This window comes from Mytilinidion resinicola, assembly GCF_010093595.1.
Source record: "Mytilinidion resinicola strain CBS 304.34 unplaced genomic scaffold BDZ99scaffold_7, whole genome shotgun sequence".
NCBI lineage: Eukaryota > Fungi > Ascomycota > Dothideomycetes > Mytilinidiales > Mytilinidiaceae > Mytilinidion > Mytilinidion resinicola.
The window spans coordinates 18,683-40,491 of NW_022985443.1; the positions used below are offsets into that span (position 1 = coordinate 18,683).

The following is a 21,809-nucleotide window of genomic DNA, read 5'->3' on the forward strand; positions in this document are numbered from 1 at the left end:
AACGTGCGGCGGTATATATAGTATAATAATATTATTCTTCTTATAAAGCTCTTTAAATTTAAGCAAGTTATAGCTTTTATAGCCGTCTAAAATAAGCAGGCAATATATACCTATAGTGCGGTCCTTTATATATATATTAAAATATTATAGCTATATAATACTAAGCTTATTTATTATTTAGCTATTATTACTTACTGCTATAGCCTAGTCTAGTAGTATATTACTGCCCTTATACTATATAGAAAGATAGTAACGTATTCTATAAATAAGCCGTCTACCTAAGTAAGCTGTCTACTTTATTACGAAAATATAACGCGTTAACTTCTAACTACTATACGTCGACAATATAACGTGTAATTAATATAAAATAAAGGTCGAATATATATAGCTATCGCAGCAATTAATCGGCAGCAATTTATAAGCGAACGGCGCGCTATTATAATATATAACGTCCCTAGAAGCACACTTTAAAATCGACGCGCTGGAATAACCCCACAACGCGATTTTAAGCCTAATTCGAAAAAGCTTTTAAAGCTAAAGAAATTAGTTATTACTTAATATATACTCGACCTAAATTTATAAGAATTTTAGCCTAGCTTATATACTATATAAGAAATAGCTAACAAATTGCTTACTAAGCGCGCCGCCGGCTAAGTTAGCAAGAACTGGCTAGAAAACTTTATTAAGCAAATACCTAAGCTTAAAATATAATTTAATTAAAAATACAACTATTAAAAAGCTTTATATAAGGATCTAAAAGCTATTAGTAATTAGTTTAAGCTTATACGCAATATAAAAGCAAAGTATAGTATTCTAGATAAAAATATATATAACTTTAATAAAGCCGGCTTCTAAATAGGTGTTATTTTAACGGGCGTAGTTATAACAGGCTTTAAGCGCCGTAATCGTCCAAAATCTATACAGCTAGGTAATCGCGAATAGATAATAATAATCTAAGGTATTAATACCTATAGATAGGCTATTCCACTATTTATTATCTTTACAGGTATATACCACCTTTCTATATAGTATAAGGGTAATAATATACTACTAGATTAGGTTATAGCAGTAAGCAATAATAGCTGGACAATAAATAAGCTTAGTATTACCTAGCTATACTATTTTAATGCGTATATAAAAGATCGCATAATAGGCACGCACTAGCTGCTAATTATTAATAGCTATAAGAGCTATATCTCGCTCGAATTCCAATAGATTTATAAAGAGAATAATATTATTACTTTCTATATACCAGCGCATTTATTGCACCTACTATAGCCGCTTAATATTAGCTACTTTACGCTAATAAAAAAGGCGTATAGGCGCTAAATTAAGAACTTAGTACGCTACTATATTAATTATATTACTAAGCTAAAGTTCTTGCCAGTATTTAAAGCAGCTTTCTATAGCTTAATTATAAAAAGCAATATTTACGCAGGCTTTTAAGGCGCAGGCCTTATACTACTTAATCTAGAAGCAGTGCTATTAAAGCTTAATATTAGGCTCCGTATACTATCGCCTCCGCCTGCCGCCGTGGAGGCTCTATAGGAATTAAAAACACTAAGCAATACTTTTAAGCTAGGCTCTTAATTAGCTTTAATTTATAAGCGCATTTAAATATATTAAAATAGCTCGCCTATAGCTATTTTTAACTTACTTAATAGCCGTTTTAAAGGTGCTAAAAGTATAATATATTAAGCTGCGCTACTGCGCGATACTATTACCAGCCTTTAAAAGGTAAATAAAGCCGCTATAAAGCGCAAGGCGCGCAAAAAAAAGCGTATTTAAAGGAAAGGAACTCTAATAATAGAAGCAGGCTTTAAAATAGCTGCTTAATAGCTTAAAAAGAACGCTTAAAGTAAAAAGTAGTAAGGTAGAGCAGGCTCTAATAAAATCGTGCAGCGCTATAGGCGCTGCGGCGAGTTAGGGTATAATATTTATACGTGTAAAAACGATGTAGAGGTTGCTATAGATTAGGCTATAAATTATATATAGTTAATATCTATTAGCGTTATAGAGCAATTAACGTTTAAGGCAGGTTTTTATAATAAAGTAGACGGCTTACTTAGGTAGACAGCTCGCTTATAGAATACGTTACTTACCTATAAAAATAATAAACGGCGGGATTACCTACCTATAAGCGTTAATAGCCTTAATTATAGTAGCCTACTTATAATTGCCTAGTTATATAGCTTTTAGTTAATTTTATTTTTTAGAGCTTATAATAACTACTTCTATTAAAATAACACCTATCTAGAAGCCGGTTTTATTAAAGTTATAGAAGTTATTATCTATAATACTATACTTTACCTTTATATTATATATAAGCTTAAACTATAGCGTAATAATCCTTAGATTTTTATATAGAGCTTTCTAGCAGTTATATTTTTAATTAAACCGTGTTTAAAGCTTATTAGTCCGCTTAATAAAGCTATATAGCTAATTCTTGCTAACCTAGCCAGCACCGCGCTTATCTAGCAGCTTATTAGCTATATTTTATATAGCGCTTAACTATAGTATAAATCCTTTTAAATTTAGGTTAATTATATATTAAATAATAACTAATTCCTTTAGCTTTATAAGCTTCTTTAAATTAGGCTCGCAATTATATTAGGAGGTTATTCTAGCGTATTGTTATTAAAGCGTGCTTCTAGGGACTTTAAAAGTTGTTATAGCTTATTATTTACTTTAAATTTAGTTTTTATTAATTACTAAAATAGCTAGGTATATTAGGCCTTTGCTTTAGACTAGTTGCGTATTATATTATTAAGGTATAATAGTTAAAAGTTAATAGAGCGCGTTTTAGTAATAGAATAGCCTACTTACTTAAGTAGCCCGCTTACTTATAGAGTATATTAGGTAAATATATATTTTTTTTTAGGAAATATATTTAGGGTTTTACTAGGCTAGGTATCTATTTAAATATTTACTATACTACTTAGTACTAGCCTTAGTACTACTATACTACTAGCTTTAGTACTACTTTTACTTACTATAGTACTACTAGCTATATAGCTATAGTACTACTTTTATTCTAAAAAGTATAGTATTTTCCTACTTTAAATAGTACTATTTTTAGGTATAATATTATAAAGTATACTGCTTTTTTCTATACTATATATTTAGCTTATTTTTTAGTACCTATATTTTTTTTTATTCCTAAATTAAAAATATAGGTAATAAAAAAGGATTTTTTTTATAGCTAGTACTATATATATAACCTTTTTTTACTATTTATACAATGCCTTTTTACTATTCGTATAACCCCCCCCTTTATAATCCCTTTACCGCATTCTAATTAGCTTAGAGTAATACGCTAGAGCTCCGGGCATTTACCTATATATTATATAAGGCTATATATAAAGCTGTATATAAGCCTATATATAAGGCTATATAAAATAAAAAGGCTATATAGCCTTTCTATTTTACGGCTTATTTTTCTATTTTATATAGCCTTATATACGGGCTTATATACGGCCTTGCGTATAGCCTTATATAATATATAGGTAAATACCTAGAGCTCCGGCGTATTACTTTAAGCTAATTAAAACGCGGTAAAAAGGTTATAGAGGGGAAAAGTTATATAAATAGTAAAAAGGTATTATATAAATAGCAAAAAGAGGTTATATATATAGTACTAGCCTTTTTTATACTATAGTAAAATCCTAGGTTTAATTTCTAGTAAAGTTACTTTTTTTTTTTTTTTTTTTTTTTTTATTACTATAGCTAGTACTATAGCTAGTATATATATTCTATAGTATATAAACTTTTACTAAAAGCTAAAAAACTATAGTAAAGGTTAATATACTATAAAATATATATATTTTCCTACTATTTTCTAATATTTTTTAACGCTGTTTAGCTAGCTATAGCTAGTATTATAAGCAGTACTATAGCTAGTATTGCGAGCAGCACTATAGCCGGCACTATAACTAGCATCGCAAGTAGCATTATAAGCAGCGCCTTGGCCAGCATCCAGGCAGCGCCGTAAGGAGCTTTGCGAGCAGCACCGCGAGCAGCACTGTAGCCAGCGCCGCAGTAGCATTGCAAGCAGCACCGTGGCCAGTGCTGCAGCAGTATTGCGAGCAGTACTGTGGCCAGCGCCGTAGCAGCATCGCGAGCAGCACTGTAGCCAGCGCCGTAGCAGCATCGCGAGCAGCACTGTAGCCAGCGCCGCAGCAGCATTGCGAGCAGCACCGTAGCCAGCACCGTAGCCAGCACGTAGCTAGCACTGTGGCCAGCATCGCGAGCAGTATTACGAGCAGCACTATAGCCAGCGCCGCAGCAGCATTGCGAGCAGCACCGTGGCCAGCGCCGCAGCAGCATTGCAAGCAGCACTGTAGCCAGCACCGTAGCCAGCATCGCGAGCAGCATTACGAGCAGCACTATAGCCAGCGCCGCAGCAGCATTGCAAGCAGCACCGTGGCCAGCGCCGTAGCAGCATCGCGAGCAGCACCGTAGCCAGCATCGCGAGCAGCACTGTAGCCAGCGCCGCAGCAGCATTATAAGCAGCACCGTGGCCAGCGCCGTAGCAGCATCGCGAGCAGCACCGTAGCCAGCATCGCAAGCAGCACTGTGGCCAACATCGCGAGCAGCACTGTAGCCGGCACCGTAGCCAGCACCGTAGCCAGCACCGTAGCCAGCACCGTAGCCAGCACCGTAGCCAGCACCGTAGCCAGCACCGTAGCCAGCATCGCGAGCAGCACCGTAGCCGGCACCGTAGCCAGCACCGTAGCCAGCACCGTGGCCAGCATCGCGAGCAGCATTACAAGCAGCATCGTAACCAGCGCCGTAGCCAGCGCTGCAGCAGCATCACGAGCGCTTTAGAGGCGCGCAGTATTTAGTGGTGGTAGGGGGCAGCAAAGCATTAAGTATTTTTTATCGCGAGGGGCTGCAGCGCGCGTGCGCGCGCGGGGGCCAGGCAGGCTGCTGAAAATTTTACCTGCCCAAAACTTTGCCGCGCCCGCATCGCAACAACCACATGTCGCATGGCTAATCCGAGACAATATTTGGACTCGGCGCGATAGGGCGCACACATGCATACCAATATTCAACATTATTCTGCACGGGAATGCCGGGGAAAGAGGCCCCGGGAAAGAGGCCCCCATGGTTGCCTTACTCGGTTAGCATGGCTTTGGGCTAAACCTAATGCGCCGAGAAAGAGGCCTCTTTCCTCGCATCCTATAGGTTAGGCTAAAGCTGGAAGTTTATATAGTCTGATAATGCCTAACTCTGGTATAATTAGCGCTATAGATTTATTAAAGCAACTTTGGCAGCACAGGGATTAGAACTTTCTTAGTTTCCGTTGCCGGCAGCCCTTGCCTTAGATACCTCGATATGTCCTTTGCCGAGACGAAGAACTTATCGGAGATGGCCAGGTATCCTTAGCCCGCGGCTTCTGGGGCTTCTATGGCCAGGATGTGCAAGGTCGGCAACATCCCTGACGTCGACAGTGCTGAATGAAAGGTTGGGAAGCCAGGGAAGATTTCCATTCAGCATTCTCGTAGGCAGTTCCAAGCCGATATTCTCTTCATTTCCAAGCTAAGGGCCCCACACGCCAACCGGATTGACCATCGCTAGTTCCAGGCTCTCCCCGTCGTTCTTTAGCCATTCCCACGCAGCTTGCTCCGCCAGCGTTTTACTTTTTTCGTACGCTCCAACTGGACTTTTGGCGTCTTTCAGCACCGTCCGGTCCTTCTCAGTGAACGGGTTGTCCTTTGTCCTCTTTTCGTGGCCGTAACTGATGGCTGCAAACGAAGATGTAATGACAACACGCTTGACGGTTCCGGCTTTTTTTCGCAGCTCGGAGCGCCCTCAGTGTCCCCTCTCGAGCTGGTTTAATAAGTTCATTTTCGTTCTTGGGCACATTCAGTGGGTAGGGGGATGCAACGTGGATCACAAAGTCGCAGCATTTGCATGCGTCGTCCCAACCTTTATCACCAAGGAGATCAACTTCAAAGAAGTCAACGGCATTGACCTGCTCCTCTAATATCCCACCGTTGCTGATTTTTTCCCGCACAGAATAAGAGGAGCTCAGAGACCGCATAGTAGTTCGGACACGGTGGCCTTTCTCGAGCTCGTGAACGATGACATGGGCGCCGATGAAGCCAGACCCTCCCGTAACAAGAACAGTTTTGCCAGTCATGGCTGCAATAGATATAAATGCTTTTTCGGGGGAAAAGGACCAGTGACAGAGCCTTGGTGATATTAACTAACACAAGCACTAGGCCATAAAGCCTGCGTTTTAATACTCGGCCACAGTATAAAGTTTCATCCAGCTCGTTCCGTAGCCTACAATCTGTGATTACCATCTTTGCTCTCCTGCCCGCCCGCCACGTAGCTGGGCTGTCCTGCCGACCGAGACCCGTGACATATTTTGGTTTCCCAACCAAAGCACACGATAGGGTTTAACGTCTGACTACACTAGACTAGACTACAGTCTCACGTGCACTAACCTTGGCTTTTGGGGATTCAGGTAGTCTTGTCCTCCTATTGAGAAGCATTGATGGCGCTGAGCAATCTATGTCAATTGTCGTTTTACAGCCGATGTTTGTCACAGTAGCTCTTGTCAAGACGCTGGCTAGTTGGCTGGCTTACTGGCATGCTTTCTACAGTGCTTGGATGACGAACGCAAATGCCCTCTAAAAGAATTAATCGTTCAAAAATGAAATATTTCATTTATAATTCTAGAGATCCCCAAGTCGAGACAGATCAGTCATAATTGCGATCGCGGAAGCCTTCAAGGACCTCGACGGTGCCGTCGCCCGACTCCTCATACTTCTTTTTGCGGAGGTCTGGGTTCAGCTGCAGCGCCTGCTTAGCTTTGACCCATTCGGCCATGGAGACGGGCCGGGTGAAGCGGGGCTTGACGCCGGCGGCTTGCAGGACGGGCGAGTCGAGGATGGGGTTGAGGATGAGGTCGCTATGGGGACGGGCGAAGTAGACGATGCCCTGGCGGTCGTACTGGATCTGGTCGGCCGGTGGGGCGACGACACGGTGGACGGAGCTCTTGAGGTAGCCGCCCGTCAGGTGGGAGATGGTGTCAGCTAGGTTGACGGTGATGGTGCCGGGCTGGGACGAGACGTAGGTCCACTTGCCGTCCTCACCGAGGATCTGCAGGCCGATGACGGGCTGGCGGAAGAGCAGGGTCAGTGTGCCCAGGTCAGTGTGGCCGGGGGTCAGCTGTTGGTTGCTGGCGGCGTGCTCCTCGGCGGTGCGCTTGCGGTAGAGCATGTAGCGCATGTGGTCCTCGCTGTGCTTCTCGTATGTGTGCTGCTTGGCCAGGTACTCGTCGTCCGGCAGCTGCAGCACGATGGCGAACAGGCGCAGCAGTGGCAGCACCACGTTGGCGTGCAGCGCCCGGTGGAAGGCCGCGATCTCGGGCAGATGCGCCTTGAGCACGTCCGGCAGGTGCTCCTCCTGGTGCTTGAAGTCGTCGGTGAACTTAGCAAAGTTGTACACCTCGATGTTGTCCGGGACCGTGCCGACCGCGTACTGCCCGGGGCGCCGGTAGCCGTTGTAGGCGCCGTTGGCGAAGTCGGCGATGTACTTTTCCTTCTCCTCGGTGGGGAGGTCGAAGGCGTTGCGCGCCAGCGTGAACTGACGGTCCACCTCCTCCTGCGACAGGCCGAAGTTCTTGACGTAGAAGAAGCCGACGTGGTGCACCGCGTGCTCCAGCTGCTTGGCCAGCCGCTCCTTGCCGCCCGGCTGGTTGAAGTCGGACAAGTCGAGGGTCACCAGCTCGGACCACGGCAGCTGCTCCTTGGTCTCGGCCGGGTGCACATATGGCTTGAGGTTGGCATAGTCGTACGGCTGAGCATCGCTGGTGGACACAGACACCTGTTGAGGTAATGTGATCACGTTTTCAGTTACGGTGGTCGACATGTTTCCGTTCTGGGAGCTGTGACTGTCGGTTGCTTTTAGTCGGGCCGGGCTTGGCTGGATGGGAGAGAGATCGATTTAGCCCTCCACCACCACGGGTATGTTGGCTTCTTATAAATCTATGCTTCCAGCGTCAATTCCGCTATTTACGCTTAGGGTCCCCATTCCTCCCGACTCTTTCAAAGGAAGTCTGTTCCATACGGTCTTATCTGGGTTTGCCGTTTATCCAGCAGCCCTACAAGCACGTCATTCACCCCAGCGACCCAATTCACGCTCTCGGTCGACTCTAATTGACATAGTTGGTACGGCTTTATAAGCACGCTCTCCGCTATTCATCAATCGTCGAGATCCTGCTCTTTGTGGAAGAAAATGTGGTATTTCCCGCCAATGGCCGTTAACCACGCCATCCACTCACGGCCCAAGTTGAAGACGGCAGATACGACCCGAAGTAGGATGTATGCTTTCACTAGCCCACGTTCCGCCATCTATCTCCTAATGTTGCCATCCTCAGATACATGTATAGCGTGTTTGCTGCCTTGCCACCTTGCCGCTTAACCAACAGCCCTGCAATAGCGCCATCCAATCCAGCGCCCAGAATCCATAAATCAACACCCAAGGGCCCCGACGAGGTCTCCAGCAGGCATTCGGCTGTCTACACCCGGGTCTCAGTGGTTTTTAGGATTCTGAGACCCCTAAGTCGCTGTTTCGTGGGGTTTCGATCTGGTCAGTTGACCAGCAGCCCGCCTATCACGCCATCTGATTTGGGGCTAAACTTCGAGATACCTCGTTCGCGAGTGGTCTCTCTGTGTTCTCTGATAAGAGTTGCAGGATCTGGACGCTATTCTCACTCTTGGCTCTGCTTTCGTTCTGCACAAAAAGGGTCCAACATGTGGTCTGGAGTGGGTATGGCTGGTTAACCCGCAGTGGTGCAATCACGCCATAAAATGTAAGGATTCGACAGTGAGTATCCCAAACCTCATTGGAGACATCTGACTCAATCAACATGCGTCCCATACAATCGCAACGGTCGCCATTATCCCCCGCAATCCAGGAACCCGGGTGTCGTCCGGGCCGGTTTTTGCATCAGAATCTCTGTAATGGCGCCATAGATAACGAGCTGGACGAAAGACTCGGCTAATCCAACGCTCAAGAATGATGGCGACAAAAGGGGTAATATGGCGGAATTGGTACCAGCAGAGTTACTCATAAAACGCGTACCCAGCTAAGACCATCCAGCTCTGCAGTTTAACAAGCAGCGATCCATGGCAGCTATCACAGCACTGGGCGAGTTCGGGTTGGCCACGCCCACGGGCGACAAGGCACATCCGACGGTGGAGACGACAGCGGTTGGGAGTGGTGGAGTCCTTACCTCCAGCGAATTCGACAACGAGCCAAAGAAATTGGAAGCCTACCAGAAGCCAGGCGCATGGGGGGCCATCTGTCGCTTCGGGCGCACCGTGCAGAGATACGTGTGGGACGATCCGGACAAGTCCACGGAAGAAAAGAAGTTTCTGTTCAAGCTCGACTTCTTCACGCTCATCTACTGTTGCTTGGGATACTTCTGCAAGGGGTTGGCCCAGACCAATATCTTCAATGCCTACGTCTCGGGCATGAAGGAAAGTCTGAACATGCAGGGCAGCGAACTGACGTACATGCAAAACGTCTTCACCGCCGGCTATGTCGTGGGTCAGCTCCCCGCCGTCATGTTGGCGACGCGAGTCCGGCCTTCCATCCTCGTGCCGACGTGCGAGGTCCTCTGGGCGGTATGCACCTTTGCCTCTGCTACAGTCACGACGGTGCCGCAGCTCTATGCCCTGCGTTTCCTCATCGGCCTCTTCGAATCCGCCTATTTCCCCTGTATCATCTACGTTATGGGGTCGTGGTATACGAAGCATGAGCGGGCGAAGCGTCTGACCTTGTTCTATGCCTCCGGGAGCATGGCGGGCATGTTCAGCGGCTATCTTCAAGCAGGAGCCTACAAGGGCTTGAATGGCAAGCTCGGCCACGAAGGTTGGCAATGGCTGTTCATTATTTGCGGCATCATCAGCCTACCCAGCGGCCTTCTTGGTTATGTCTTCCTCGCCGACTTCCCCGAAACCACACGCGCATTCTACATAACCAAGGCAGAAGCAGAGTGGGCGCGGGAGCGGCTGCGACGCGAGGGATACAAGCCTCTGGGCGCGTCCAAGTGGACGCGCACCAAAGTCTTCCGCATCATGGCCCAATGGCAGTTTTGGGTGCTACCCATCGGCTACATGATCATTCAGCAGAGCGTGCCTCAGATACAACCCATCTTCTCCCTGTGGCTCAAGGCCGAAAAGTACTCGGTGTACGATATCAACGTCCTGCCCACCGCGCAGACTGCTATCGGCGTCGTCGTGCAGCTCATCGCCGGCATGGTGTCGGATTCTCCGCTCCTGAAAGGCCGACGCGCCGAAGCCATGAGCGCGATGATACTCGGCACCTTCTTCAGTGTCATCACGCTGGCTGTATGGGATGTGTCGCACGACTTGAGGTTCGCCGCCTACTACTTGGCCTACACGGGCTCCGGCCTCGCCGGCCTATACTTTTCCTGGTTCCCCGAACTCATCCCCCACGACCACGAGATGCGAGGCTTCATGATCGCCGTCTCCAACATGTTCAGCTACATCCAGAGCATTTGGATTTCCGACGTCGTCTGGAGGACCGCCGACGCACCCCGATTCCACCGCGGCTTTATCGCAGCGTCAGTCTTTTGCGCCGCGCTAGTGCTGCTGACGATTCTCCTTCGCGTCCTGGAACTCCGCGACGTTCGGAAACGGGCTCGCCTCGCCCAGGGCGACGAGGAGGGTCCTGCGGCTGCAGCGACAACGTCGGAAGCTACGGAAACTACTCACACGCTGGAGACGGGTACTAGTCGGGAGGGTACCGAGAAACAACACCTAGGCTGAGATTTAAAAGTGTATACAAACCTCCAGTTCGTCAAAAAAGTCTATCCGATAGATTTTATTGACTAAAATAAGGGGGCATCTTAGACTAATTTTTATATAGAGAGTATCTCGTAGAACAAATCACAAGATGACATATGGGCCAGGTTGGCAACCAATCGAAGAACAAGCAATTCCACTATATTATCAAAAGCGTTACTACCCAATTAAAATTGGCGACTTCTTCAAGAATCAACATCGAATCATCGCACAGCTTGGTTATGGAGCGTACTCCACTGCTTGACTTGCCTGGGATGAGAGGTTAACACACCAGGCATCCTATAAACCTAAACTGACGCCGATTTAGATTGAAGTAGTACATCTCACTAAAGGTCTGCGTTTAAGATAATATAGAAACATCGGCAATTATCAATAAAGTCAAGATGCTATAGTGCTTGAGTAAGTTCGCTCAAGAAGCTAATCATCCAGGCTTGGACTTCACGCATCTTGCTAGTGTTGTCTTCGAGACTAATGGACCATCTAGCCTTATTATTGTATCGCGACGAAATCTCAAGAAAGTAGTCTATGCACATTACAAGAAACATCCACCAATGCAATCTTGCCAAAGATTCTAGTGAAATCTCTAATACATCATGGTTTTCTATGAATTGGCTACATACTGTCACGGGTCTCGGTCGACAGGATAGCCTAGCTACCTGGCGGGCGTGCAGGAGGGCAAAGATGGCAATTATGGATTGTATTCGCTACGTAGACCACACGCTTTATAGGCGGACTGGCGGGGTAAGGATGACAAGAAGTAGCTTGAAGAGCTACAAAGGTGATGGGGAGGCGCAAGGAAATCTTTCGCGATTAGCACAACCTCAGGAACAGCTTTCTAGCCAATGGGAGTTTTCGTGCCATGACGCGACAACTCCTATTGGCTACTTCTTCGCGCGCTACTACAACAGCTTGCACAAAAGCTTGCTGTAGCTTATAGCGTTTTACCGCAACTTGCGGATAGTTCCACGAACGGGTCCGCGGACGGTGGCTCCTACGGAGGCTCTGCAGGCAGCTTCACGGGTAGCTTTTTGAGAGCATTCAGGACCATGAGGACGCAGAAAAGAGGAGCATGGTCCGGATCTGGAGGAGAACGGCTGGATCCACGCAACACGAATTTAAGACTGTGAACCCGTGGAGGAGAGGAGCTGGATCCACGTTTCATTTACGACGTGAGGCGAGACTGTCGAGAGCAAAATCTACTCACTGGGGGTGTATTGAAATGAAGGGCAGTCTCATCCCTCTTATCCCTAGGCTGCGGAACCCATGCTCCATATCATCGTCCGTGAGATAATCGAAGACAACTCCGGGGCTTCCTTGTAAATCTCGTAACACACGGTGAGTATATCCCCGTGTCGGCGCATTACGAGAGCAAGGAACATTGCAGATACTCCGGCCAGGCAAGCCACCTTATCGAGCTTGAACTGTCTGCGCGGTTTGCAAAAAGAGTGAGCGAGGCACGATGTTTTTGAAAGTTGAGAATCCGCAAGTACGGCTGCCACCATCGGAAACATGACGCTGGCCTTCTCTTACCCCGTATGGTATTCCAAAGTTGCAAGGTGGAACTATTTCGGGACACAGGCGATATGGTGGTCAAAACAACATACTGCGAGTGAAGGGCCTCCTGAGGCATGCGGAGCTTAAAAGAACTTGGCAGCCCCAGCTCTGCATATGAGAGTGAGAGAGTCGAGGTGGTTGGGTGGAAGCATGGAAGCATGGGAGCTGCGGAAGGCCACTGCGCTCAACGCTAGATTTCCAAACCAATGGGCAAATAAGGAGCTCAGGGCAGAGAGCTCTCAAGGCAGGCATTGTCGCAATGAGGCTCTTGGTCTACACTTGCTCCTTGGTCTACTCTTGCTTAATATCCGCCGGAGTCTATGTAGGCAACCTTCCCCATCCACCTCTTCCAAACCCGAACCGCTTAGCCTCAGTAACCAGGGCTCGCTGAATTTATTACTAGTATATTCTAATTATACAGCGTAAAGCAAATAAGAAAAGCTGGATATCCTATAACCCCCGCACCGCCAGTGCCTTCTTTAACGTCTGCTGGAATCTAGACACATTTTCAGGCCCGATCATGGTATAGTGCTGTCCATCCACCTGCCAAAACTTCAGGTCATCACGGACGAAGTCTACCCAGTGGTTCAGGTGCTGTTTGCGGTATTCCACGCGATTGCTTGCCACATCCTTAAGCGGCTGGCAGTAGAACACGTCCATGTGCGAGACGTCCCCCGAAGGCTCGTACTCCCACCCAATCTTCTGCAACGACCACGATACTTCCGTCCAATTGTGGATGCCGGCCTGCGTGAGCGCCAAGTCGGCACATCGCTGCTGGTCGCTTTCGGCAAGGAGGCGGGCGACCTGCTCGTCGTGCGGCAATGGGCGCAGCTCGTGCAGGAGCTCTTCAGAACGAGCCTCGGTGATGATGCTGCAGAAATGTGCGATATGCACCATCCCCGCGGTCCAGTCGAGTCGCCGCATGCGCGTCTTGATGTGCGGCGGCAGATTGAAGGAGCCGAGGAATTGGACACGATCGCCGCCTGTCTCGAGCAGTTTGGCGATTTCAAAGGCCAGCATACTACCGTAGGAGTAGCCCGCAATGGCGTAGGGCCCTTGGGGCTGCGTAGCCTTCAGCGCGCGGTGGTACGTTGAGATGACCTCCTCTTGGCTGGTGAATGGCTGCTCGCCCTCGTTGAGGCCACGGGCGCGGAAGGCGTAGATGGGGCGGTCGGGGAAGTACTGGACCAATCCGAGGAAGACAAGCATTTCGCCGATTCCGGGATGCAGGAGGAAGAGCGGCGTCTTGTCGCCGTTCGGCTGAAGCGTTACAAGCGGATGGTAAGAAGTGTCGGTTTGTGGCCCCTGTATGCACTTTATAGCCGCTGCGAGGGTGCGAATAGTGGTGTTGGTCATGATGGTAATAATTGGAATGTCTTTGATTGCGAAAGCTTTCTCCGCCGCTCGTTTAAACCGAATGAGGTCTATCGAGGTGACGCCTATATCGAGGATGGGGGTGTCGATGTCTATTTCAAACGAAGCGACCTGGAGATCGCGGAAGACGCACATCAACTTCTGCTCCATGGCATTGCCCGGTTCGGCCACATGATCTTCTCGATATGCTTGCAGCATTTGGGCGTCGATTTCGGCTTCATCTTGATATTCCCCGTTTTGGAACGACGTCCGAACCTTTGCTCGAGACAGCTTTCCCAGAGTGGACCGCTCCAGACGACCAGGAGCCAGCGGCAACACCCGTGGTCGCGCGCCCGCAAAGAAGAGCACAGCGCGAACGACGGCCTGCAGCGCATCCATACGCGCTTTGCTGTCATATGCATCGTAATCGCGTTGATAAATGATCTGGATGTGTTCCGTGCTAGCGCCCGCCGGACGGTGGGCGAAGCACACGACTCCGGAGAGAGCCACGCCCGCAATCTCGGCCTGATCGATGGCGGTCTCCAGCTCGTGGGGGAGATACTTGACGCCGTTGACGATGACAAGGTCCTTCGACCGCCCCACAAGCCGCAGAGTCTCAGACGCGTCAATCGTGGCCGTGTCGCCCGTGCGAAACCAGCCATCGTTAGTGAATGCCTCTTGGGTCGCCTCGGCGTTATTGAAATAGCGCTGGAAGACGATGGGGCCACGAACTTCAAGGCCGTCGTTCTTAACACGCATCTCGATGCCAGGCACACACGTTCCCAGAGCCGTGAACTCGGTCCCAGTTTGTACATCAACCTCAGGACACTTCCGGCTGTATATCGCGCCGGCGCACGTTTCGGTCATGCCGAAGCCAGGCGTGAGGGTGGTCGTCGTGGGGGCACCGAGCATGCGGAGATGCGCCGAAATCTGAACGCAGACACCGACACTGTTCGGTTCACCGCCAGAAATCAGGTAGAGCAGCTCTTGGAGGTCGATTCCGCGCAGGTCGGCTGCTGGTCCAGCATCTATCAGCTGCTGCAGCTTGGCTAACATGAAGTTGGGCGCAAATGTCCTTGCAACGCGGTGCTTCGAGAGGAGGCGTAGGAAGACGAACGGGTCGGCAATCACCTCAGTTGTGGGCACATGGACTTGATCACATCCCGCAACCATGGCAGTGAGGTGGAGCTCCGTCAGGCTGCCAACATGATCAAGTCCAATCCAGTTCAATACAACGGCGCCCTGCGGCAAGGGCATATGGAGTAGCTTTCCTTTACATGCTGTCAAGATCTGCTCATGGCTCAAGCAGACTGCTTTGGCAGCGCCTGTACTTCCGGACGTGAGCATCAACGCAGCGACATCTTCCAATGAAGTGTATTCATCCGCTCGGGATCCGCCTTCCTCGTGCGTATTCTTATCAGCTTCGTTATGCTGAACGCTGCCAGCGGAACTGGCGCTTGTTCCATAGCTAGAATCAGTGTCGTTATCGGAAGTCGGCTCGTATTGGGAGGAATTTGAACTATCGTCGCCACCGTCCGAACTTGGGGCTGGCTTTGAAACAATCGATTTGAGGGAAGCCTCCGGAAGACTATTAACGTTGGCTTCGGGTGAGATATGAGCAGGGGCCACGGCGACTTCCTTGAACTCGAGCGCCTCGATGACTTCAGCCGACGCGCAAAGAAGGAGGGTGTTCTCCGCAAAATCGGTGCTCAATAGTTCCTGGGACGTGATAACGATTGGATCCAGAAGCAAGCGATGTAAATGCGCCAAGTGAGATGCGCGACCTTCATGGTTGTTGACCAATGGCGTCGACATGGCTGGAACGCAGCCCGCCAGGATGCTGGCCCAAAACCAGATTATGTTCTCCCGGTGGCTGCGGAAGTGAACCAGGACAATTCGACCAGGGACCACGCCATGGTAACGTCGAAGACAGCTGGCTCTGAGTGATGCCTCATTGCGAAGTTCACGGTAACTCAGGTATTCTGGCGGGACGTTTTCCGCAGTATAGAGGATAATGCCAGCCTGTCCGCTCGCACACTTGTCCAGCAAAGCTTCAAGCCGCGGTTCAATAGCAATGACTGACATGACAGGATGGGGCTACCTTACAGCTATCGACAGCTTGTTGAAGTTTTCGTTGAGAGGATTGTGCAGTAGAAGTGATATTAAGGCTTCGTTTAAATATTGCCAACGGAGCTAAGCAATGCTAATCTCTAAAACATGATTGAAAATACTTACAAACATCCCGTCATAGACTGCCGTAGCGGGACATAATATGGGGGTGCTTAACAATTCACGGACTCCGGAGATGTCAAGGTCGAATAGGGCTTATCAAAATCGAAGTCCGGTTGCCCAACTGATGTAGCGGAGGTCCTACCAGAATCGTCATTAGCTGAGTGTGAAGGGTTTCTGCCGGGCAACTCTGAGATCCTTCCCGAATCTACACTTCCTACTAATCCCTACGGCTTCGGAGCTCGACCTGTAGCATATATACCTATGGTGGTGGGTCACGATCCCAAAGTCGCTTTTGTTTTCGCAGCCCTTCTTCAACACTCCATACTCAATTAGCCTCCGCCTTTGAGCTCAACCGCAAAGATGGATGAGTTTAAAGATCTCAATCATTTTATTGACCAAGCTATGGCGGCGTCCTGGCCGTTATTCACGATCGCGACAATTGTGTTTGGCATGCGAACGATTTCGCGTATCTTTTTCACCGAGGCCTCTATTGGCTGGGAGGACTACATCATTTCCGTTTCATGGGTTGGTGTTCTACCTGCTTGCCAGGAGGTACGGAATGCTGATAGAACGTAGGTTTTCGACGTTGTCCGGATGGTCACTTTCCAATTAGCACTCAGCGCAACTCGTCGAGTCGATCCGTCCAATCTGCCCCAGACTGTCCCTGACGCGACCTTCTGGGGCCTGTTCACCGACGCGTGGGCTTTTCTCAGTGTCACGCTGCCAAAAGTTGGCGTGGCATTCCTCCTCATCCGGATCTTCCGACCGAAGCCTTGGGCTCGTGCGACGATCATGTCGTTGGCTCTTGGGCTCTTTGCCGTTTGCATTGCTGGCTTCTTCATCTGCTTCGTCCAGTGCAACCCGATCGCCGGACAGTGGAACCCGTACAAGTATCCAGACACGAAATGTTGGCCGCGAAATGTGCAAATCATTTATGCCCTTGTGGGGAGCTGTAAGTACGGCTGCTCGTTTCAAAGCACCATACTAAACGGGTTGCGCAGCTTCCTCGGCAGCTCTGGATCTCGGATTTGCGATCTATCCAGGCTTCATCATCTGGAATTTGCAGCTGCCGCGGTGGAAGAAGCTCAGCACGATAGGGTTCATGGGTCTGGGCATAGCGTGAGTGGTTTCATGACACTACAAGGCGCCGACTGATGGTGTCCAGGGCTTTCGCTTTTGCAGTCGTCAAAGTCTCTTCCAATGCGACCCTCCTCGGGAAGCCGACGCTGAATGAGCTGTACACGAGAGCACTCCACATCGGCCTTTGGAATAGCATCGAGAACGAGTTTGTGCTCATTGCCGCGTGTCTACCCTCGGTCCGGCCGCTGCTGAAGGCCTGCGGAGTCTTCACGCGGGCTCGCGTAAGTCACATCGCAGCGACCAAACCCTCGGTACCCAAGTCGAGCGCGGAGTCGCAGCGATCGCTCAATGGCAGTAGCAGCCATGTAGCCCTCGACAGCGAGCATGCGCTAGAGCTAGCACGGAACAAGCAGCCTTCACGGTCGATGAGCCAATCGATCCAGGTTCAATATGACTTTTCACTGCAACGCGAGCGGACCGAGCTGGGGGGGTTGAAGCTGCCAAGCTACAACTTCGAGGTAAACTGACGGAAGGAGGGCTGGTCGCGGGGAATGATTAGCGATTTCGCATTGGGATTCAGAAGACGGGCTGCAATGTACCGAACGGGTACGAGTGTATGCATGCAATACTAGAAGGATGCGACAGCGAGGTCTGCGTGTCCGAGGTCTGCGTGTCCGAGGTCTGCGTGTCCGATGCCTGCGGCTGACGGCGCTTCTGCGCCCACGGACTTTGACGTGCAGCATCAGTCAGAGTCCGTAGCTAGCGAAATCCGACAACGGCGGGCTTTCCTCGCCCCATGTAAAGAGTGCCCTCGACCTCTATAGTGCTGAGTCCACTGCCCGTGCCACGACCGGTCTTCCGTAACCGCTGGAAGATGCTTGCTGTTGGGTCGCTGATGTCCGGCGTCGCACGAGACCCGGCGGGCGGCATCGACATTGGCGATCTGGTTGGGCCGAGGAGCACAGTGATCGTCTCTGTGACGAGTCGCGTCGTGTAGAGGGCCATGAGGGCATGGCGTTGGATATCGCAGAGCAAGAAGAGATGGAGAGGCTCCATGTGCTGACGTGCAAAGAAGCCCTGTGGCCCAAGCCAGCCAGGGTGGCACGATTGGGTCGTGCGTGCGGCGAGATCCGCCTGAATGGCACGGTGGCACGCTTTGCCGCAGCATACAGGAAGACTCCGCAAGTGTCATCGAGGAACAGAGAAAGGGATGGCCCAGCCGCCTGTTTCAGTCGTTGCAATTGCGAAGCCAGCATTCACCCGTCCATCCACGGACATCAGACTCTCGTCAGCACTGGTGCGGCTGCTCCTAACCCATCCATCAACAGCGTCAAAAGACTGTCATTCCCCGCATTTTCGCAGGCCTCACTAATCTAACTTCTCCTAGAGTTTGGCCACACAGATATATCACTGCTCCGGCTCCATTCTTCCTTGCTCAACGCCACTGTAAGAAGTACCCCACCTAGCAGGCACTAGTTTCAAAAGGTGGACGAGTTATCACTGCGTTGGACTTTTAAAAGCCCATCAGCCCACAAGTATAGCCACCATGAACTATCAAGACGAGGGCGTTCCCACAGTGGCTGCGCTGCAGATCGAGAAGCGCTATGGTGAAGAGCGCGCGAAGCGACTCCGCGACGACGGCGACAGCCAGTTCGTCGACATCTCCCTCTCCGACAAATTCCATTCCTTCCTCGATGATCCATGGGTCGACGCGGCGCCCGTCAAGAACGCAAGCTCCATGTTTCCCAACAATCGCTGCCAGGTGCTCATCCTCGGCGCCGGCTGGGGAGGGTTGCTGTATGCAATTCGCATGATCGAGACCGGAGTGCGCCCCGAAGACATTCGAATCGTGGATCGCGCGGGCGGCTTCGGCGGGACCTGGTACTGGAATCGCTACCCGGGACTCAGCTGCGACATCGAGAGCTACTGCTACCTGCCACTGCTAGAAGAGACCGGCTACGTCCCACGCCACCGCTATTCCTCTGGAGAAGAGATTCGCCAATATGCCGACCTCGTCGCTCAGAAATGGGGAGTGGCCGACAGCGCTGTCTTCCAGACCAAAGCTGAGACGCTAGAGTGGGATGAAGAGTCGAAAGAGTGGCAGGTGGAGCTTGTCCAGCAGCGCCACGGAGAGCAACCCCAGACGCTGCACATCCGCGCGCCGTTTGTGGCGACGGTGAACGGCGTACTCAGCTGGCCGAAGCTGCCTGGAGTCCCAGGATTGCTGGACTACCAGGGCCATGTCTTCCACTCGTCGCGCTGGAACTACGCCCTCACTGGTGGATCGCCGGAGGACCCGTCCCTCACGAAGCTGCGAGGGAAGCGAGTGGCCATTGTAGGCACGGGGGCAACAGCTGTCCAAATCGTACCTCACCTTGCGCGCTGGGCAGAGCATTTGTACGTCGTTCAGCGCACTCCAGCGGCCGTCGATCACCGTGATCAGCGGGAGACGGATCCGGAGTGGTTTCGCAACGAAGTGGCTACAGCAGCGGCATGGCAGCGCGAGCGCTTGAGGAACTTCCACCAGCATTTCACCATTGAGAAACAGCCTTCAATCAACCTGGTAGACGACTGGTGGACCGGTGCTGTTGGGATGGTGGCCATTGCAGGTAACGCCGCGGGACCCAAGGCTATGGATGAGCTACCAGCATACATGCAGAAGCTCCATGCCATGGACCTTCCTCGCCAGCAGCGTATTCGTAAACGTGTGGAAGAGGTGGTCAAAGACCCAGTTGTCGCGAAGAAGCTGCAGGCGTGGTACCCTACGTGGTGCAAGCGTCCTACCTTCCATGACGAATATCTCTCGACTTTCAATCGCGAAAATGTCACTCTCGTCGACACGGACGGCAAGGGCCTCGACCACCTTACCAATGACTCCATTGTCGCAGGCGACGAGTCGTACCCCGTGGACGTCATCATCTATGCCACCGGATTCCGCTCACCATTCACTGGGTCCCCAGCGCAAAAAGCCAACATGACCATCATCGGCCGCAATGACGTCTCGATGAGCGAAGAGTGGGCGCGCAGCGGGCCATCGACGCAGCATGGTGTTCTCGATCACAACTTCCCCAATCTCTTCCTTTCCGGGCCATGGCAGGCCTCCAACAGCCCCAACTACCTGTTCAACGTGGACGCTCTCGCGAAGCATTCGGCATATATCCTGGCAGAAGCGAAGCGTAAAGCTGGCGGGTACCCCTTCGCTGTGACAGCCACCGCTGCCGCAGCGCAGGATTGGGGCGTGCAGGTGCTGATGCGCTCGCCGCCCATGGCTGCCATAGCGGGTTGTACGCCGAGCTATTTCAATGTCGAGGGCGGTATTGACCGCGCACCGCCCGAGATGCAAATGATCATGGCGCGATCTGGGCTTTGGGGGCATGGCATTGAGGACTTTATGAGGGTTGTCGAGGCATGGCGTGAAGAGGGCAGTATGCAGGGCATCGAGGTGTCGACGTGAGTAGATATTTGGTATTGGAGAAATTTAACACCCGCACTTACCCCTGAAGTTTGCTTGTCCATGTCGGTGAGCCTATACGAGCTCTATATCTCTTCGCTCTAAGAAATCTAACGAACTCCCTGGATCTCCCGCCGCGTCCAACTCTAAACGCCCGCTAAACTGTCTCATTCACCTCCCGACTCCCCACCTGACTCATCCGAAACCCAACGACGAATGTGCCCTCTTCCCTACCCGGCCTCACCGCATTACTCCCGACAAATACCCCACTGGACAAATTTCTATACTCACCTGTCCCCACCGCGAAACTCCGCATCATAACCGCTTGAAACTGGCCAAACTTCACTGCACCAGCCCCTGGCAGCCCGTCAATCGTCCCCAGAACCCTTTCGTTGGGAATCTCGATTCCAGTACCGGTCATCTGGAGATATGCGGCCGGCGTGTCGTTAGTTTTGACGAGCCCTTGGATGTTTAGTCGGATTACGGCGCGAGAGGGGTCAGCGAAAACGTAGTCGCCCGCGTGGAGGACGGTGCCGGTGATGGGAGTGTGGAACGGACAATGTGATGTGTTAGTAGCGAATACAAATCGTATCTGTATTATTGATGTAAGGGGGGAGCGTACGCCAGGTTCGGAGGTGAGGGTGCCGCTGATTACTTGGCCGTAGAGCATTTTTGGGTCCGTGGAGAGGTTGCCGATTGGGATCTGTGGAGGAGGGTGATGTTGTTAGTCGGCTATTGATTTGCTGGTACGAAAGGGTCTTTCCATAGGCGTTGAGGTTTGGGTTTGAGAACGGAAAGTCGATTTGGAAAATGTAATGGGAGCTAGAGGAGCTAGAGGAGCTCACGTTCTGATACACGGTCGCCTAGAGTTTGAGCCTTTAATTTCACGTGGCTCCATGGTCCAGTCAAGATCGAGTGGGTTTTGCTTACATTGAAGAGCAAGGGAGGGAATAGGTGGGGGTATGGCAACATAGCTGCGGTCGCCAAAGCGTTAGAGGTTTCGCTGTCGAACTAGAAAAACGTTTGTTCTGGTGAACACAAAGTACAAACCAAATAAGTCTGGATTATTTGACGACCTTTGAGCTACCACAGGTCTGAAATATGGGAATCATCGGTCCACGCCATCCTATCTGTCGGTCGAGAGTGAGACATCAATGCAGATCCCGCCGAAGGATCCGGTACCTGGGAAAGCTTGTGCTCACATGGCTCAGTGTTCCCTGTAACATTCATGAAGAGGGCACCTGCGTACAGTATGAGGGCTCACGCTAACTTTAGCTAAGATAAACTGACCG

The 21,809-nt window shown here is 50.4% G+C and overlaps 8 protein-coding genes across 8 annotated transcripts; 3 read left to right on the forward strand and 5 right to left on the reverse strand.

The window, feature by feature from the left end:
* Positions 1–3,858: 3,858 nt before the first annotated feature.
* BDZ99DRAFT_474884 (uncharacterized protein) lies at positions 3,859–4,983 on the reverse strand (the record flags this gene model as incomplete). The annotated part of the gene is made up of 2 exons (XM_033721939.1): positions 3,859–4,801; positions 4,943–4,983. The coding sequence occupies 2 exons, from the start codon at positions 4,981–4,983 to the stop codon at positions 3,859–3,861; spliced, it is 984 nt and encodes a 327-aa protein (XP_033578264.1).
* Positions 4,984–5,258: 275 nt separating this feature from the next.
* Positions 5,259–6,145, reverse strand: BDZ99DRAFT_487157 (NAD(P)-binding protein; the record flags this gene model as incomplete). Its single annotated transcript, XM_033722815.1, has 4 exons — positions 5,259–5,360; positions 5,446–5,541; positions 5,572–5,747; positions 5,782–6,145. 4 exons carry the CDS (start codon positions 6,143–6,145, stop codon positions 5,259–5,261), a joined length of 738 nt encoding a protein of 245 aa, XP_033578265.1.
* A 366-nt stretch (positions 6,146–6,511) lies between these two features.
* Positions 6,512–8,140, reverse strand: BDZ99DRAFT_273548 (putative oxidoreductase). The gene has a single exon (XM_033713913.1). It carries the CDS (start codon positions 7,882–7,884, stop codon positions 6,712–6,714), a length of 1,173 nt encoding a protein of 390 aa, XP_033578266.1. The 5' UTR covers positions 7,885–8,140; the 3' UTR covers positions 6,512–6,711.
* An 806-nt stretch (positions 8,141–8,946) lies between these two features.
* Positions 8,947–11,069, forward strand: BDZ99DRAFT_273577 (MFS general substrate transporter). Its single transcript, XM_033713914.1, has 2 exons — positions 8,947–9,068; positions 9,118–11,069. The coding sequence occupies exon 2, from the start codon at positions 9,144–9,146 to the stop codon at positions 10,809–10,811; it is 1,668 nt and encodes a 555-aa protein (XP_033578267.1). The 5' UTR covers positions 8,947–9,068; positions 9,118–9,143; the 3' UTR covers positions 10,812–11,069.
* A 1,637-nt stretch (positions 11,070–12,706) lies between these two features.
* On the reverse strand, positions 12,707–16,266 carry BDZ99DRAFT_559193 (putative polyketide synthase PksJ). Its single transcript, XM_033727250.1, has 2 exons — positions 15,417–16,266; positions 12,707–15,167 (listed from the first exon to the last, which is right to left on the reverse strand). Exons 1-2 carry the CDS (start codon positions 15,837–15,839, stop codon positions 12,852–12,854), a joined length of 2,739 nt encoding a protein of 912 aa, XP_033578268.1. The 5' UTR covers positions 15,840–16,266; the 3' UTR covers positions 12,707–12,851.
* Positions 16,267–16,346: 80 nt separating this feature from the next.
* BDZ99DRAFT_569388 (uncharacterized protein) lies at positions 16,347–18,089 on the forward strand (the record flags this gene model as incomplete). The annotated part of the gene is made up of 4 exons (XM_033727873.1): positions 16,347–16,511; positions 16,563–16,938; positions 16,988–17,105; positions 17,152–18,089. The coding sequence occupies 4 exons, from the start codon at positions 16,347–16,349 to the stop codon at positions 17,591–17,593; spliced, it is 1,101 nt and encodes a 366-aa protein (XP_033578269.1). The 3' UTR covers positions 17,594–18,089.
* Positions 18,090–18,297: 208 nt separating this feature from the next.
* Positions 18,298–20,564, forward strand: BDZ99DRAFT_461410 (FAD/NAD(P)-binding domain-containing protein). Its single transcript, XM_033719613.1, has 2 exons — positions 18,298–18,363; positions 18,454–20,564. Exon 2 carries the CDS (start codon positions 18,613–18,615, stop codon positions 20,518–20,520), a length of 1,908 nt encoding a protein of 635 aa, XP_033578270.1. The 5' UTR covers positions 18,298–18,363; positions 18,454–18,612; the 3' UTR covers positions 20,521–20,564.
* Positions 20,565–20,589: 25 nt separating this feature from the next.
* On the reverse strand, positions 20,590–21,610 carry BDZ99DRAFT_273647 (uncharacterized protein). Its single transcript, XM_033713915.1, has one exon. The coding sequence runs from the start codon at positions 21,185–21,187 to the stop codon at positions 20,675–20,677; it is 513 nt and encodes a 170-aa protein (XP_033578271.1). The 5' UTR covers positions 21,188–21,610; the 3' UTR covers positions 20,590–20,674.
* Positions 21,611–21,809: the final 199 nt, after the last annotated feature.

Bases quoted from the DNA above. Each gene is read 5' to 3' on its own strand.
- BDZ99DRAFT_273548 (XM_033713913.1), bottom strand. From the start codon at position 7,884: ATGTCGACCACCGTAACTGAAAACGTGATCACATTACCTCAACAGGTG.
- BDZ99DRAFT_273577 (XM_033713914.1), top strand. From the start codon at position 9,144: ATGGCAGCTATCACAGCACTGGGCGAGTTCGGGTTGGCCACGCCCACG.
- BDZ99DRAFT_559193 (XM_033727250.1), bottom strand. From the start codon at position 15,839: ATGTCAGTCATTGCTATTGAACCGCGGCTTGAAGCTTTGCTGGACAAG. The intron at 15,168-15,416 runs GTCATCGAGGCG...GAAGCTGATAAG, and splicing joins TTCTTTGCGCGTCGGCTGAA to AATACGCACGAGGAAGGCGG.
- BDZ99DRAFT_461410 (XM_033719613.1), top strand. From the start codon at position 18,613: ATGAACTATCAAGACGAGGGCGTTCCCACAGTGGCTGCGCTGCAGATC.
- BDZ99DRAFT_273647 (XM_033713915.1), bottom strand. From the start codon at position 21,187: ATGCTCTACGGCCAAGTAATCAGCGGCACCCTCACCTCCGAACCTGGC.